At 39.6% G+C, this 18,722-nt stretch overlaps 1 protein-coding gene across 1 annotated transcript; it reads left to right on the forward strand.

Annotated features, from left to right (window-relative positions):
- Positions 1-622: 622 nt before the first annotated feature.
- Positions 623-1,988, forward strand: LOC306867320 (granzyme-like protein 1). The gene is made up of 5 exons (XM_079412921.1): positions 623-722; positions 826-970; positions 1,061-1,199; positions 1,428-1,679; positions 1,763-1,988. Exons 1-5 carry the CDS (start codon positions 665-667, stop codon positions 1,919-1,921), a joined length of 753 nt encoding a protein of 250 aa, XP_079269047.1. The 5' UTR covers positions 623-664; the 3' UTR covers positions 1,922-1,988.
- Positions 1,989-18,722: the final 16,734 nt, after the last annotated feature.

The following is an 18,722-nucleotide window of genomic DNA, read 5'->3' on the forward strand; positions in this document are numbered from 1 at the left end:
TCTGCAGTTCAGGTGTGGAGGAGAGGGGGGTTGCCAGCGGTTTGAATGGTGTTTTTTCAAACCTACAATAGAACTCTTTAAGACCGTCTGCCAGTTGATGATTCTCCACAGTGCTGAGGGATGGTGTCTTGTAATTGGTGATGTCTTTCAGACCTTTCCACACTGAAGCTGTGTCACTGGAAGAGAATTGGATCCTTAGCTTATCGGAATAATTAATTCGGAATATATATATATATATATATATATATATATATATATATATATATATATATATATATATATATATATATAATATATATATATGCGTGTGTGTGTTTTAAATGAATTATTTTAAAACTTTGATGCTATGTCTTGCTATTCCTACTGAACTATGCACATGCATTTTAGCCCTTAAACATGCATAAAACGATAAGCAGAAAATTTATTTCAATAGTATAGCCATTTCCATATTCTGACACTGAGAAACACACAATACAGACAGAGCTACATGCATGTTGTATATTGCAGTTTCATATAACATGATGCAGACAACAACAGTGTTACTGACACCATAAGGTGAAAAAAACAACAACAACACCACTTACTGCAAGCTCAGTGCCTCCACCCATCCTTATATTTACAGTATAAAGTGTTTTATAGCGGGAGCTTGCTGATTGTTTTCACCATGACCATCATCTCTCTGCTCCTGCTGGCCTCTCTGCTGCCACACCTGATCTTCACTGGTGAGACTGATTATATAACAGCATATTATCCTGATTTTTAAAATATATATATTTAATTGGTATCTGTCAAATAAGCGGATTTATACCACTCTCTCTATTTCAGCTCATGTGAAGATGGGTATAGTGAACGGCACAGAAGCAAAACCCCACTCCAGACCTTACATGGTTTCTCTTCAGAGGAGCCGAAGACATGTCTGTGGTGGATTCCTCATTTCTGATAGATTTGTCATGACTGCTGCACATTGCAAGTAAGACTTAAGTGTGAATTGTAATGATAAGTTAGGATCATAATATCATAATTAAAAATTGCTTATTATACTTAAGATTTTCTTCCACAGAAATGAGAAACTAACAGCTGTGGTTGGTGCACATGATCTAAAAAAGAAAAAAGGGTCTGTCCTCATCGGAGTGAAGTCTTACCACAAGCATCCGTGCTTTAACATTCACACTTTGCAGAATGACATTATGCTTTTGAGGGTAACAGTAGTTAAATTTCATTTAATTTCATTAATTTAATCAGGGACAAAGCACATTAATAACACAAACAATATGTAAAATGCAACAGATTTAGCCAACACTGGCTAATTTTCATCCGTAGTCCCTTTTGGCAGGTTGATGTTAAGGACAGGAAGAAAATATAAATTGACTCTTATTAAATGATTAGTCAGTCTGTCTTTTAATGATAATAATGTTTTTGTATTACAGCTAGAGAAAGAAGTTAAACAAAACAGGATTGTCAAGATCATTTCCATACCAACACAAGAGGGAGACATTGAAGCTGATTCTGTCTGCAGTGTTGCTGGCTGGGGAAGACTGAGTTTTAAAGGGAAAAAGAGCACACGTCTCATGGAAGCAGACGTGAAGATCATGAATAACACTGAATGCAAAAATAAATGGAAAGACAAATTCTCAGCCTCACAAATGATGTGTGTCTACGGCCATGGAGGAAGCTGTAGTGTATGTAAAAACAATATCAATTTGAGACCATCAATAGTGAGAAGTATCACATCAGTCATGTGTTGATCTGTCTCTCTTCACAGGGAGATTCAGGAGGTCCTTTGGTTTGTGGAGACACTGCAGTCGGTGTCACATCCTTTGGTGACGCAAAAGTCTGCAATAGTCGTGAACGACCTGAAGTTTATGCAAAGATTTCAGCATATCTTCCATGGATCCACTCCGTAATTGCAAATTTTAAGTGATTTTGGCAAAGAAAAAGGATGAAGTATTTGTTTAAATTTTCAATAAAATAATCATGTGTGAAGCATCAATATGTGTACATGTTCCTTATTATTACAGCCCTATAAAATAGCAGCAGGCTTCCAAATTTTCTAGTAGCCACACTTTCTTTCTCCCACTCTTTCTCAAACTAATGCAAATGCATACCGTACAGACTCACAGTACTGTGCAGCACGGCTCAAACATGCGCACAGAAACTTCTCAGTGCTGCCCCGTGACTTTATTAATAAGTATTTTTGCAACTCAAAAATTTCGTATCGGAAGTTTAAATTGACTGCGCCACCTCCTAATAAAGGCAGAAGGAGCCTCCACAAATCACAATACTCTATTACAAAAAGATCAAATTCGCAAGTTTATTTTCCTAGCATGGACCTTCAGAAATTAAAACACTAATTAAAACATCTGTGTGTCAATAACAAAATCCATAAAAGTGGAAACTCTCCACAAGACTCAAAAGAGGGCCAGGCCTGCTCGCATTCACCACCTGTAGAAGACAAAAAGAAAAAAGAAAACCCACAGCATGCACCTCAAACAAAAAACCTTTATTCACCACTTAATTTCTACTTATTCTGAAAAACAAACAAACAATATCTTGCACTACGGGAATTAAAAGAGCAGGCGTTAAGGTAGCCAATGTCTTAGTCTCATGACATTTGAATGTCTGTTCAAAACTCTTTTCCCACAGTCACCCTCACATGGAAGACACCTGTTGAAGTGCTCCAGAAATTGCTCTGTTAACCTAATATCTAAACATCTCTTTTCGGGGATATTGTTTTTGCAGCATATAAGTAAATGAGATATTTTTATTCACAATTTGATTTTATCTAACATAGTTTTACTGAAATATCTATGTTTCTATATGGCAATGCTGTACCACAGTGGAATTGCAGTAATGTATTTGCCCTGCAGGATATCAGAGTGAATCAGACAATTTAAGATTCGATCAGATTGGTGTTAGAACTAGAGCCCTGCACTTTGGCCCGGGCCTCTAGGGCCGGGCTTCGGGCCAATTTTCACGTCACAGTTCAGACGCGGGCTGGGCCTCAGGCCTGTTTTGGGTTTCGCCTTATTTTTATATTGTAGACATCCATTGAATAGTGATTAAAAAAATTGCCGTGCTGGTGGAAACAACAGGAGACCGTGCCGCCCAGACTGAGAGCAGCTCGATGGTGTTTAGTGTCCCGAAAATTCACACTTGAAACGCTTCTTCCAATGAATACTTTGTCAAGTGTATCATATTCTGGTTATAGAAATCATGTCCAAAATTATACTCTGCAAAGAGTTGGAAAAATCGGACCATGTGACTGATGAGATAACATGTTGATTTATGGATTGGGAGGAGAAACACAGCAACACCCCGAGCTAAGATAATATCTAATTGGTCAAGACACTAGTTTGGAACTAGTTCCAAAACCGAGTTTAAAAACTCAGGACATCATCAAATGCTCTCTCTTCGCTATTTAGCTTCTTGCTTTTTAGCCATACTTTTTGTCTTCACTTTCTGCGTTCTTTGAGCGCCATTCTGCTAACACCACGATGAGAAGAAAAAACACCTAGCCTCGTTACATCCTTTCTTTCTTTTACTTTAGTTTCTTTTCTTTTCCGTTGAGAGTTTCGTATTCTGTTTAAGTTTTACCGCCACTCCTTGTCTCCGAGTTCAACTCGAGTCTGTGACCGCCTCAAAACTTCTACCAGCCACAACTCCGCATCTTCAGCCAATGCCCAACCATTGGCTTCCCAAGACATCACTTCAACGACTATTGAACTTCCAACCAATCAGCAACCTTCGGAAACCCCCTTTCCTGCACCAACTACACAAGAGGGAATCCTTTTACACAAAACCAATGCAAGTAATACAACTCCAGATTTTAGCGGAATTGGTGCATTTAATATAAATTTTAGCCTCATTGAGAAACTCAATGCGAGGGTTAATTAAGTGATTGATGGTTGTTCAGGTCCATGCAATTGCACATATTGCTGTAAACTTGGGATTTCGCGTTTTCGTTCTCTTAAACTCATTCTTTCATCACTTTATCTCTTCCTGCAACTGAATGTGTGAATGCTTGTGTTCATGTTTTAGATTAGTTCATGTCTTAGGTTTATCCAATAAAGTCTTATTTATATTGAAAATAGAAGTATCTTGTGTTTTGTGCTTACAAGTTAATGTCTTAAACTGACGATATTGTTACTGTGCTATTTAATAGTGTTTTCACTATATTTTGGATTTTAATATCCAGTTCAGAGTTGATGTTATACAGCTCGTTCAGTGAATCGTAGACCAACTCAGTGATCAGCTGCAAAGCAGTGATTTTTCACAAATTTCCTATAAAATCATAAATGTTTCCCTTTGAGCTAAATTGACCTGTTTCCCTTACATCCATTGGGATTTTTTATAGATAGTAGCATCAATATTATTACTGCAGTTATTTATTTTTTATTTATTTGAAATACATTGTATTTTATATATAAATAAAATTATTTCTTCTTTTCATTAAATGAACAGCAATATTTTACAAAAAGGCCAATAGGAAGAGTGCAGAGTAAGCTCTTTCATGCGATAAGTCTGAGGATGAGTTAGCCTTCAAGTTTAAAGTTCAGAGTATATAAATCTATCGATTTCTAAAAGAAATGTGCATTTAAATAGAATTTTTGACCATTTTCCATTATGGTACACTGTTGCCATATAGCAACATTTCCCTAAGTTCCCTTTCTATTTACAAAGTGTCACGAGATACATTTCATGCCAAATGGTTTCATTTTCTAGAATGACTGAAGATTATTTAGAACAAGTTTGTTATCTCTGCAGTTCTCTCAACTCAAAACCAGAGGTCACCATCCCCAGCTTTCTGAAATGGACTATACAGTTTATACACAAAAACATCCCCAAATAAACCACCTATCCAACCCGCTGTGGGAATTCTCATTCCAAGTTGAACTCAAAAGTTGGCAGCTCTGATGAGGAACATGTATTTGGTGGCTTCAAGCTGCAAACCATTTACATTATTCATAGTGGAAACTTCTACTAAGACTTGTGAATCTACACCCCTAAAATATGGCAGTTGTGGTCTACAGCTCATCAGCTCATGTGGTTTGACAAGCATTTCTGAGACGTTTTACTACACCCAACTTGAAGATTGTGAAACTGCTCTGCTAATGCAATGCATACCACCTTTGATTGGGAAGGAATTGTAAAGTCAAATTTATTTATATAGCCTACTTATAAGTAAAAATTAAAATATAACTTTACCTCATTTTGTGTAAGAATTAAGAATATCACTTTTTAGTATGGTAGGAGATCCCCAAATAAACCACCTATCCAACAATTCAGACCACTGTTAGTATGACAATATTTACACAACTATCAATAGTTTGTTGAACAATTACTAAGCAATGCTTAATTTTGTTCAGTCTGTAAAAAGGTTGCATTAGCAATTAAAGGAAGTGTCTGAATAATTTTTGGTCCCAAATTTTATATACATTTTTCTGGTAGTCCACCACTGTATGAAGACTTTTTGGGTATAATATGTCACAGTTTATTTTATTTTGCTATACTCACTTGCATAAATGAACAGTAGTGTCCTGCACCCACTAGTAAAAAAAAAAGAAATATCAAAAATTCTGGTGTCTGAATAATTTTTGGTTTGACTGTGGATTAATTCTTGTTAAAACTACAAAGTAATTCAGTCAAGAGCAGTGGGTGATTTTCTTTCTTTCATTTTCTAGGATTAACATTAAGGACACCGGGCAGCATATAGTAAATTAGGCGCAGCCACTTTAAGAGATAATACATCCAATATAATGATGCACATCCGATTCCTTTCGAACTGTTTACTTTCACTTAAGACAGTTTTTTCGAGGATACTCTTCAAGGCGGGTATTTTGACAATGTTGTATGTATTTGTCGGTACAAGATCAAGAAAAGGCAAATTCGGTGTTCAAGTGCTTTGAGACTCGCTCATGCGTGCGCCCTGTGCGCACAGAACACCGCGCAAGGGTGCTGTACTAGGCTCTTTTGCATCTTTTTCTGTTTGCATGTTTAAACTGCAATTTGTTCGTTCAGGTGGAGGAGGACGCAAAGGAGAGTTCGGTTCGGTCTTGCTGTCTGTGAGGCACGGCTCTCTGCGTGCGCACCGATCACGGCATGCGATAGAGTAGCCTACTCAGTTGAGCTTTTCTGCGTCTTGTGTTTGAATGCTTTAAACTCTTTTGAATGTTTATATTGGCAAAGCTTAAAAACACGTCCAAATGATAAGCTTTCGTGACGACACGCAGCAGTGGCCCATCAACTGTCCTGAGCGTCTTTTTAGGCTGGCCTCAACCAGTTGGTTGATATCGCCCGGGGGGCCCCCCTCAGCCGTGGGCCTCTATAATCGTCACCACCTTTCACCCCATTAGCGACAGCCCTGTCGGTGCTTATTTGATTACAGCCGTTACCGGGGAAACCGCTACATCTCCCGCTCCAACAGCACATCCTGCTCGCAGAGAATAAATTTGCATTTGCAAGTCTGTGGGAAACACTGGTGTCTGTCAGCAAACATAAACAAAAAGCATGTTTCAGAATTGTTTTGAGAAGGTGCTTAAGTTTTGATCCATGTATTAGGCTATTACTATTAATTAGGCTACTACTACTACTACTACTACTACTACTACTACTAGTACTACTACTACTACTATTAGCATCTTGTGCCCTGCAATAATCATTTACTTAAACTCTCTTTTATGAGATGAAGGGGGAAAAACAGAAAATCGGCCAAACATATCAGCCAAAAAACTCGAGGAACATCCAACTCCTCCCACCTTACATATACCTAAACCTACCCATCTCCACCCCCTGATCCCTAAACCCACCCCATCTCCACCCCTAAACCTACCAATCTCCACCCCCTAGATGTGGATCCAACCATGCCTCCTGGATCTTGTGGACTGCAGCGAGCCCTACTTGAAAAAATCAGCATCATATATCGGCATCATATATATTAATCCCGATTAATAATCGCATCCAAAATCCGCTTTCTTTATTAAAGAGCAATACTAAATATACAAGAGAAAATAGACAGGTCTCTTAAAATGAACAAGTAATTTGTTTCCTTTTTAGAAAAATGTACATTTTTATTGCTGAAATTGCTGAAATAACTGTGAAAACTAACCCCATTTAAATGCCATATTACATTCAAAATGCAACTACAAATATATAAATGAAAAACATCATTAATAAAAATATAAAAATTAATTTCAAATTACTTAAAAAAAAAAAAAGGAAACATAGTACAACCTAAAACTAAGACATAGATCAAAAAAAAAAAAGGAAACATAGTACAACCTAAAACTAAGACATATATCAAAATAATAGTAATAAAAACAAAACAAACAAAAAAACCTAACTTCACTTTCAAGTTTCAGCCTAACTACTGCTCAGGCATAACATAAGCATTTACTGTCTTCTTAGAAGGCTGTGTGGCTTTTGTAAGAGGCAAGAATTAGTGGACAGGAAGCTAACGTGGAACAAAAACAAGAGTCATACACAAAATTTCTTAACCCATTTTTCACAAACATGAAATTAAAGTTATTTGGAGAATAAACCCTCTATATATGTCTCTCTGCGTACTGGTGTGTGTGTGTGTGTGTAATCCTTTAAAGGAGCATGTGGTTGCAAACACAGTGCTCCATATGTACAGTATCTCACAGAAGTGAGTACACCCCTCACATTTTTGTAAATATTTTATTATATCTTTTCATGTGACAACACTGAAGAAATTACACTTTGCTACAATGTAAAGTAGTGAGTGTACAGCTTGTATAACAGTGTAAATTGGCTGTCCCCTCAAAATAACTCAACACACAGCCATTAACGTCTAAACCGCTGGCCACAAAAGTGAGTACACCCTTAAGTGAAAATGTCCAAATTGGGCCCAAAGTGTCAATATTTTGTGTGGCCACCATTATTTTCCAGCACTGCCTTAACCCTCTTGGACATGGAGTTCACCAGAGCTTCACAGGTTGCCACTGGAGTCCTCTTCCACTCCTCCATGATGACATCACGGAGCTGGTGGAAGTTAGAGACCTTGCGCTCCTCCACCTTCTGTTTGAGGATCCCCCAAAGATGCTCAATAGGGTTTAGGTCTGGAGACATGCTTGGCCAGTCCATCACCTTTACCCTCAGCTTCTTTAGCAGGGCAGTGGTCGTCTTGGAGGTGTGTTTGGAGTCTTTATTATGTTGGAATACTGCCCTGCTGCCCAGTCTCTGCTTTAGTATGTCACAGTACATGTTGGCATTCATGGTACATGTTGGCATTCATGGTTCCCTCAATGAACTGTAGCTCCCCAGTGCCGGCAGCACTCATGCAGCCGCAGACCATGACACTCCCACCATGCTTGACTGTAGGCAAGACACACTTGTCTTTGTACTCCTCATCTGGTTGCCGCCACACACGCTTGACACCATCTGAACCAAATAAGTTTATCTTGGTCTCATCAGACCACAGGACATGGTTCCAGTAATCCATGCCTTAGTCTGCTTGTCTTCAGCAAACTGTTTGGGCTTTCTTGTGCATCATCTTTAGAAGAGACTTCCTTCTGGGATGACAGCAGAGGTGGGTAGTAACGAGTTACATTTACTTCGTTACATTTACTTGAGTACATTTTTTGGGTAACTAATACTTTTAGAGTATATTTTAAAATGGGTACTTTTACTCTTACTCAAGTATATTTTTAGAGAAAAAACGGTACTTTTACTTCGTTACTGTGGGCGTCGCGCCTCTCGCAACTTTATCTTAATGCAATACAAGTTAAAAATGCTTCAGTTTATTCCAAACGCGCCATCTACTTTTCTCTGGGCAATGAACGATGCCCGTTCGCGAATGATTCATTCTTTTGAATCGATTCTGTATAAAGGCTTTATCAAACCAGTTGGCAAACCAGTGATTCGGTTCGCGAATCAGTTTGAATGATTCGTTCAGTTCCCTGCCGCACGCGCTGAGTCTCTGAAGCGGTTCTCACTCAGATAACAGAGAGTTTAAGAACATCAAGAGCGCTGAAGACGTGGCTTTGGATCTACAGTTCAGGTGAAAGCAAATCTGCAAAGGCTTGTTTGCTAGAGCTATATGAAGATCTTTTATTAGATGAACACCGTGTGTGCTGTCTACTGTTCCACAGGTATAGGCCACGATACCACTATGACATTACCAGTTTGTTGTACATGTACCTTACATTAAATACAATGTATAATTTATACATTAAATAAGCTGTCACAGAGTATGAAATGAACACCCGCGGAACCCGCGTTAGCTCTGCGCAGCGGCGCGCGGCCTGTTCTAGACACAATTAATATTCATATTTTTACAATATTTACGCTTGCAAAAATATAGGCTACATTTGTTTACATTTTACAGAACAGAAGATCCGTCAATATGCATTTGTTTCGTTATGTTCAGAGCAGTCATGTGAGGAGTTTTCAGAGGTTATAGAATAATACATAATTCATTTACTTTAAAATATAATTTAATTCAGTGATGCAAATCAGAATTTTCATCAGCTTTTACTCCAGTTTTCGGAGTCATATGATCCTTTCAGAAATCATTCTAATATATTTTATAGATTTATTACCAGTGTTGGAAACAGTTTTGCTGCTTAATATTTTTTGGAACCTGTGACATTTTGTTTAGGATTCTTTGATGAATAGAAAGCTAAAAAGAGCAGCATTGATAATAAATCAACATGATTCCTGAAGGATTATGTGACTCTGAAGACTGGGGTAAAGGCTGATGAAAATTCTGATCTGCATCACTGAAATAAATTACATTAAAAAAATAAAAAATAAATAAATTTAAAAGGCAGTGTGTGTGTGTATACACACACACACACACACACACACACATATTACATAAATGTAATCTATATATCTAAATAAAAATAGACTATATTCAGTATATAATCCAAAGTAACTAGTAACTAACTACTTGAGTAGTTTTTTTATCCGATACTTTTTTACTCTTACTCAAGTAACTATTCAGACTATTACTTTTACTTTTACTTGAGTAAATATTTTTAGAAGTACTTTTACTTTTACTTGAGTACAGTTTTTGAATACTCTACCCACCTCTGGATGACAGCCATGCAGACCAATTTGATGCAGTGTGCGGCGTATGGTCTGAGCACTGACAGGCTGACCCCCCACCCCTTCAACCTCTGCAGCACTGCTGGCAGCACTCATATGTCTATTTCCCAAACACAACCTCTGGATATGACGCAGAGCACGTGCACTCAACTTATTTGGTCGACCATGGCGAGGCCTGTTCTGAGTGGAACCTGTCCTGTTAAACCACTGTATGGTCTTGAACCATTCCAGTGACCAGTATGAGAGAGTGAGAGCGATAACACCAAATTTAACACACCTGCTCCCCATTCACACCTGAGAACTTGTAACACTAACGAGTCACATGACACCGGCGAGAGAAAATAGCTAATTGGGCCCAATTTGGACATTTTCACTTAGGGGTGTACTAACTTTTGTGGCCAGCGGTTTAGACATTAATGGCTGTGTTGAGTTATTTTGAGGGGACAGCAAATTTACACTGTTATACAAGCTGTACACTCACTACTTTACATTGTAGCAAAGTGTTATTTCTTCAGTGTTGTCACATGAAAAGATATAATACAGTAAATGGTAGGCATGCACCGAAATGAAAATTCTGGGCCAAAACCGAGAATTCTGGATGTGCTTGGCCGAAAACCGAAACCAAAAATGCTTTGTAATAATTATTTTATTAAATAATATAAAAGTAATTTTGTAAGACTTTTTAATTTAACTCAATTTTAATGACATAGAATTGAAAACGCACAAGCCAATAAAATAACCACACTTTTACTGAAAGAAAATTGGACAGAAAATATATTAATATTAAATATCAATGTATTATTTCTATTCAATTCTATGCAACAGAATCAGACATAACTGTTGTTGTTGTTTTTGACTAATTATCTAAATAATGTATAGTCCTGCAAAAAGGGTTTTTCCCTTCTCAAAATGCGGCGGAGGTGGTACCATCCTGATCATGTGCACACAATGTACCACCCCTTCAACTGGCTGAAACAAACACTTTTTTACAAGCAACGTATATCATAATTATATGATTGAAGAAAATGACAATTATAAAGTTATGTTTTATTTTCTCTCACCTAATGTTTTATTGTTATTTATTCTTAAAATAGCCTTATGAAATGTTTTTCTTTTTCCTCAGAAATTCTGTGTTGTGTATCTGGTTATCAAATGAAGGCATAAATACCTTTAAATGAATACCTTTCTTTACATTTCTGTGTGAATATTATATGACGCTAGTTTTACTCAAATTAAATGCTCATGAAGTGACTCTCAGAGCAGTTCTGGAGATGATGTTTGTGTATTTATGTACTCATTGAGATGGCACACACTGAAATCACTGCAAGCATCACGCACTTCAGTATGGGTGTAGTAAATGAAAACAGCATCTCTGCCATTCATTCATACAGAGATATGATCGCATAATATGAGTTAATGCTCATCAGATCGCGTAAATCAGTGGAAAATTAATAGAAATGATGATTCTGTGTAAAGAAACATCAAGTAAATGTATAAAAATATTAAACCCCTGGCAAAGCTATATTATCAGTGCATGTGAGCAGAGCATAGCGGGGATCAGATCAGTGAAGGAGATTTTACCAGCGTTGCCCAGTACAGCTGTACTACAGCATGTCATACCACAGTAGCGCTACTGCAAACAGGAACAAGTATAATACATAGAAATGTCCTGTCGGTGCGTTATTTGAGCGGACTCTGCTTTTCCGGTAAGCATGAGCGGTAACTGAGTAGAATGCACATTCATAGAGCGGAATATTGAACGGAGCGTCATGCGGCACAGTGATGAGAGTGAAACCTTACGGCATATATTTTCGGTGGCCGAAAATTCAGTGCATCCCTAGTAAATGGACTAAACGATTCTTCGAGGCACATAATTTGCCTCAATGATTTTTTGTATTCGAGTTACTCAAGGAAACATTTCAGCCCTAAAAGCAAGCAAAGCTGCAGGTCCAGACGGCATACCACCAGAGGCCTTGAAAGCAGAGGTTTCAATAACAACCAACATGCTTCTCCCTCTGCTACAATACAATAGTCTGGATACAAGAACGTGTACCCAAAGAATGGAGGCAAGGACATCTAGTAAAACTCTCCAAGAAAGGTGATCTGTCCAGCTGCAATAACTGGTGAGGCATCATGCTTTTATCTGTCCCCAGCAAGATCCTGACACTCATCATGCTTGAAAGATTGAAGGAGGCCCTAGACAAGCGACTGTGAGATGAATAGGGATGGGTATGGTTAAGGTTTTAACGGTATTACTACTCTTACCGATACTGCTTATCGATCCGGTACTTTAACGGTATTCTTATCTGTACTTTTTGTTTTACTTTGTTTCTTTGTTCATATTCTTACAGTATCTTATCTTATGTATATAAAACACTAAAAATGCCTGCACTTCATTAATTTGTAAATGCACCAGTGTGCAGGTATTTTTAGTGTTTTATATACATAAGATAAGATACAGTAACAACATGAACAAAGAAACAAAGTAAAACAAACTGACAAATACAATAAAACAAACACACAAACGAAATGAAATAAACAGTGCTTTCATTTTTCCATGAAGGTCTACTAATATTAATGTTCAGGTAAGTAATAGTTACAAAAGTAATCAAATGTAAATGAGCACTGCATAGTTTTCACTGTATGTACTGATAGATTTATGTTTATTAAAGCTATAACGTTGTTCAGATTAAGAGCTGTGGGTGATTTTCTCTTTGCATTTTGTTCTTTGATTAACATTGATGGCTCAAGCTCCAGTCTGACACTTTAAGACAATATATTGACACGCATCGGATTTTTTGACATATTTTTGTGTGTTATTTCGACGCGCCCGAAGCTCAAAGTGTACTTTGCTTGTCCGTTTTGGAGTACGCCGCCGCGCAGGCACACGCGCGCACACACATTTCAGCCTGGGGAAGAGCATCACTTGTGCAGATTGTACTTTCAACGTTTTACTATCAAATATGTCCTGCAATGTAGCAACAGTAAAGACGGCATTTTATAACAATCACTGATTGAGCTGATTCAGATGTTAAGTTTTGGTTCGGAGGAACGAATCCGCGCCGCTATGAAGGGAAGGGAGTTGTGTTAGAAGAAATGCGGCTATAATCCTTAGAAGCCAAAATCGAAAAAAAAAAAAAAAAAAATACTTAGCTTAATATAACAGCCACAGGCCTAAAGTGTGAGCAGATGTTTGAATAGTTGGTTCTCTCTTCTATCATAATTAAACAGGACTTTCATGTTGCGTGTGCTGAAGCTCCTCCGCGTGAGCGCGATCTGGCTTCTGAATTGCGCATAGCAAAAATGCATCATAGACAAATGTTTGAATATTATTGCACATAAAAACAGCTGGCGACATTATATATATATATATATATATATATATAGAGAGAGAGAGAGAGAGAGAGAGAGAGCGCAACAATAAATGTATGTGTGTTTTCTTAATTTCTCCAATACCGACAGAAGTACCGATAACTTCAGAGCTTATCGATACTCCGGTCTTTCATAATTTAGCCCAGAGATCGATTAAATACCGAGATGAACAGGTGGGGTTCAGACAAGAATAGTCTTGCATAGACCATATTGCCACCCTGTGCATTATCATCGAATAGTCCTTGGAATGGCAGTCTCCACTCTACACAGTCTTTGTGGACTTTGAAAAGGCCTTTGACAGTGTGGACAGGGAAGCTGTCTGGAAGCTAATGGCACACTTGTGGATCCCACCAAAGTTTGTTTCCATTATCCAGCAGTTGCACAGCCACTCCACATGCCAGGTCATACATAAAGGAAAACTTACCGAACCTTTTGAAGTGTGGACTGGAGTGAGACAGGGCTGTTTGCTATCACCAACCATCTTTTTGCTGGTACTGGACTGGATATTGAAAACGTCCACAGAAAACACCAACACAGGGATCCGTTGGTCCTCCACCAAACAGCTGGAGGACCTTGATTTCGCAGGACCAGCTCAAACCAGCATCCAAGCTTCAAAACCTACCTAACCAGCATATGCTGGTATTTCAACAGGGGTGGAAAAGAGGCTAATGAACAAACGAACTACAAAAACCACGGGAGACAGGAAGTGACATAAAAGTCCAAGATAGACATAGGCATAAGCAAAAGTCAAAAGGCTTGTTCAAGATGAACTACACTAGCCTGCTACCGACTGCCGAGATTAGCTGCTTGCATTCGGGGCAGAATTAAAAGATACTTTCACCCCAATTGCAGGGCCTCTTTGTTTGGCCTTCCGAGGGACATAATTTGCCTCAATGATTTTTTGTATTCGAGTTACTCAAGGAAACATTTCAGCCCTAAAAGCAAGCATTGGACTTAGGGAGCAATGGTTAAAATGTATTTTTAACCCTGTTCTTATATATATATATATATATATATATATATATATATACACACATAAATAAAATCAAACATAGCTCTCTGTACTGCACATTTTATGGAGAACAGTTTCCTCTCGACAGTGGAAAACTGCTACCTATCAGACTTGTATGTGCTTCCAGCATGATATTAATGTGGTTTGAGGCTTTATTAATATAGTTTACAGCATTAGTTGGGAGAGATTTAATATAATTCCTTACAGCATGATATGGTTCTCAACCTTTTTTTCCACTGGGCCGCACCATGGTCCAAGTGCAAGTCTCTCAGGCTGCATATCATTTACATATTACAGCCAATACAAAACCAACAAGATTTATAATATTATAGCCTAAATATTTTGTCAAAATCAGCTCGAAAGGAGTAACAGTGCAATGAAGTTGTATGAATTGTAAAACTGGAAAATATTTTTAATTGTGTTCAGCATGGTGGGCCACCTTTGTATTCGTGACGGGTCATGGGTTGAGAACCACTGGTTTACAGCATTAGTTGGGAGAGATTTTTTTTCCCTTAATGTCCACATGAAATCAAAATTTACAATATCTATTTTGTTACCGCACATTGCTAGTGAAAGCGACACCACAGGCAATTGGCAAGGCGATGCCTAGTCTAGTGGTGCTAGAGCACCAACTATGGCTTAACCTTACAGAAATCAGGGACACTGAGAAAATGGCCTTCCTGGATTACCCGGTTTCGCCGAAAGGCCTCTTTGGCCCTGCCATGGACGGGTTTGTGGAACGATTTTCTGAGGCTCAGAAGACATTGCAAACGTTGCATCACTTCCTCTCCAAGCGCTCTGGTCCAGCGACTACCAGTCGCCAGAAAACCCCTGCCACTCAGCCTGTAGAACTAGCGCCGCCTCAACCCCAGCAGAAGTCTGAGCCTGGGCTTCAACAGCAGCTTCCCCAGATGGCAAAGCAGTATCCTTACCCAAAGCACCATGGTCCCCGCCCTCGAGTATTGCAGGACCCAGATCCCTCGAAAGACCCAGATCCCTGATCCAGCAGTAAGGAAGAGGAGGGAGTAGTTCTCGCCTCGACCGGAACTCCCTCAAAAGTAGTTTGCACTCATCCATCTCTTCGAGTGCCTCTGAGAGATGGAGATCTGTTTCCAGCGGGTCACGTCCTGCAGGCACAGCACGTACTTGATTTTTTACCATTGCGATAGCGGACCAAATACTTAAGAGCAAAATTTCTCTTCCCACACTCACACTAGCGAACACAAGCTCCCCACCCCCTCACGGCGAGCTTTCATTCGCAAAATTAGAACCCCTTGCATCATGGCTCATGGCTTGGGCAGTCATTACGGGCGTGTCAGGTTGGGTTCTAAATATAATAAAACAAGGTTACTAGCTCCAGCTCGCTCGCAGGCTGTCTCGTTTCAGAGGCATTATTCAGACTTCAGTTCAGGACAACAAAGCACGAGTTCTCTGACACAAAGTTCAAACACTGCTTGCAAAAAGGGGCTGTGGAAACAGTACCTTTAGCGAACATCAAGTCAGGCTCTTTCAGCCCTTACTTCCTCATTCAAAGAAAGATGGCAGTCTCAGACCTACTCTAGATCTCAGACATCTGAATCGCTCGCTCATGTGCCGGCCGTTCAAGATGTTAACCTTGAAACAGATCCTCACGCACATCTGCCACGAGGACTGGTTTCTAACGGTGGATCTAAAGGATACTTACTTTCACATCCAAATAGCCCGTCATCACAGACCATTCTTGAGATTTGCATTCATGGGAGTGGCCTATCAGTACACGGGTACTGTTTGGACTGTCTCTGGCCCCTCGCACTTTTACGAAGTACGTGGACAAGGTTCTTTCCCCTCTGAGGCAGATGGAAATCAGAGTATTGAACTACCTCGATGACTGGTTGGTATTAGCCAGATTAGAATGAGAACTAGTTGTTCACAGAACATTGTTGCTCAGCCATCTAGAGCGTCTCGGGTTGCAAATCAACCTTCAGAAGAGCCAGTTGTCACCCAGACAGCGAGCGTTTTTTTCTTGGTACGATTATAGACTTATAGTAACAGACCCATGGCCGATACCACTGAGGAAGGACCTGCTCTCGCAGGCAAAAGGCATGATTTGGCATCTCCGGCTGGAGTTGTGGAGACTTCGTGTTTGGAGATTCAACGGGAGCTTATGCAGCTCTCTGTGAGAGTAAGTGATACCATTTTGGAGGCCAGTGCCTCTATGCCCTTAAATGGTCAGTCTTTCGTGACTGGTGTTCCTGCACGAAGCCTGGATCTGGTCTCTTGTGAGGTGTCCCACGTGCTAACTTACAGTTGTTGGATAACAGGTGTGCCCCCCTTCCACACTCAAAGTTTATGTGGCAGCTATCGCTGCGAATCTTTCCCTCGAAGCTGGCCATTCATTAAGCAGACACAATCTAATCGCTAAGTTCTTGAAATGCGCCTGGAGATTGAATCCTCTTCACCCTCGAATGGTGCCGGTCTGGGACTTGTCGGTAGTCCTGAGGGCCCTACGGGGCCCTCCCTTTGAGCCACTCCATTCGGCTGAACTACTGCCGTTGTCGCTCTAAACTGCTCTGTTACTGGCGTTATTGTCAGTTAAGCAAGTGGTCGTCGGCTGGTCGTCGCCCGTCCACATTTGCTAGATTTTAGAATTTGGACGTCCCGGCCTTGCAAGCATGGGTTTTGTCTGCTTAATTGCCTACTTCCTCCTGTAGGTGGAAATGATTATGTTGATGACCCTCAGCTGTGCTTGGGGCCTAGTTAGCTCACATTCTTGGGGGCCCTTTACCAAGTTCTTCGAGATTGGGCTTGCAGGGCAGGTCATTCTGCATTTGCTCATAGCACGGCGTGATTGGATGCATTCCCCATACACAAATTGAGAGTACGTTTGAAAGATAAGGGATAAGGGAACGAGTATTGTGTCACTAGCTGTGCTGTATGCTGCACAAGAAATGATGACTGTCATTTCAGTTGAATGATTCTGATGAATGGCGCTGCGAGCTAACTTACATAGAGGTAGACTCCACCCCTTCTGATGGGTTAAAGCTCCATTGGTTTGTGCAGCTACAACCGTTAGTTTGCTGCAAGTGACATGAGAGGAGGAGTGCAAAAATTAAACCCCGCCCTCTATTCAATATTCCGTTTCAGTTTGAAATATGTCACCACACTAAAATAAAGTCAGTAACAACTCCCGGTTCACGTGGACTTTATGAAAATCTATCTATCTATCTATCAACACTATAGTAACTATCCAAACCAACCTAGCAACTACCCCGAGTACCCTAGCAACCGCATAGTAACACCATAGCAACCACTCAGAGTACCTTAGCAACCTCATAGCAGCATCTTAGTAACTGCCCCGGGTACCATAGCAACCGCAGAGCAACACCTTAGTAACCGCCCCGGGTACCATAGCAACCGCATAGCAACACCCTAGCAACCACCGAGGGTACCTTAGAAATCACATAGCAACACCTTAGCAACCACCCCGGGTACCCTAGCTAGAGCCATGCACGGGCCTGAAATTTAGGCCCTAGCCCGGCCCTGGCCCGAGACGCTCAGGCCCTAGCCCGGCCCACGTCCGACAGTTTATCAGAATTACCGGCCCGAGTCCGACCCGAGCCCATCTTTTTTTCCCCCTTCTCCTAAAAGAGTTTATACTACTATTTCGGCTATAAAAATAGTTCAGTTTTGTGTGTAATGGCAAAATTATTATATTTGTTTTGTTTTTTTTATTAAGTTAATTTAGAAAAATGTTTGGAGCATTTTTGTTCATTAAATAGCCTATAAGTTTTTTTTTTTTTTTTTTTAAGTAACGACCAGCGTCCAGCGGCATGAACTGATCATAGCCTATGTTTGATCAATTTAGCCTTCTCATATCATCACGACTTGCCTAAAATAAAATCTATAGATATTCTAAAACAGTTCAAGCATATAACAATGTTTAAATGTTAAACCTGCGCTATAATAATAATGTGTGCTAGCCTATATCTAAGTTTGTGCGGAGAGTGGAAGCTAAAGTGCGCTCTGCAGGACATGGTGACACCAGCTTTGGATTTTTTTCAGTGGAAACAAATTAAAATAGCCTATGCCATCATTTTTTTTTTTTTTTTTGATAAAAGGTAAGAGTAATACATGATTCGGACCTGTAAAGGGTCTACTTGTATTTGTGTGCACTCACAATACCAACAAAAGGTAGTTCTTTTATAAAACAAAGAAAGCAAACATGATGCGCTTTCTGCCGTCTTTAACAGGAGTGCTTCACAAAAATGAAACCGAAACTGAGCGAATA

This window comes from Barbus barbus (genome assembly GCF_936440315.1).
Source record: "Barbus barbus genome assembly, chromosome: 49".
Lineage (NCBI taxonomy): Eukaryota > Metazoa > Chordata > Actinopteri > Cypriniformes > Cyprinidae > Barbus > Barbus barbus.

What these genes read in the sequence shown, in the direction of transcription:
- LOC306867320 (XM_079412921.1), top strand. Translation starts at nt 665, where the DNA reads ATGACCATCATCTCTCTGCTCCTGCTGGCCTCTCTGCTGCCACACCTG. An exon ending in ATGACATTATGCTTTTGAGG is followed by an intron (nt 1,200 to 1,427) that starts GTAACAGTAGTT and finishes TTTGTATTACAG; the next exon opens with CTAGAGAAAGAAGTTAAACA. An exon ending in GCCATGGAGGAAGCTGTAGT is followed by an intron (nt 1,680 to 1,762) that starts GTATGTAAAAAC and finishes CTCTCTTCACAG; the next exon opens with GGAGATTCAGGAGGTCCTTT.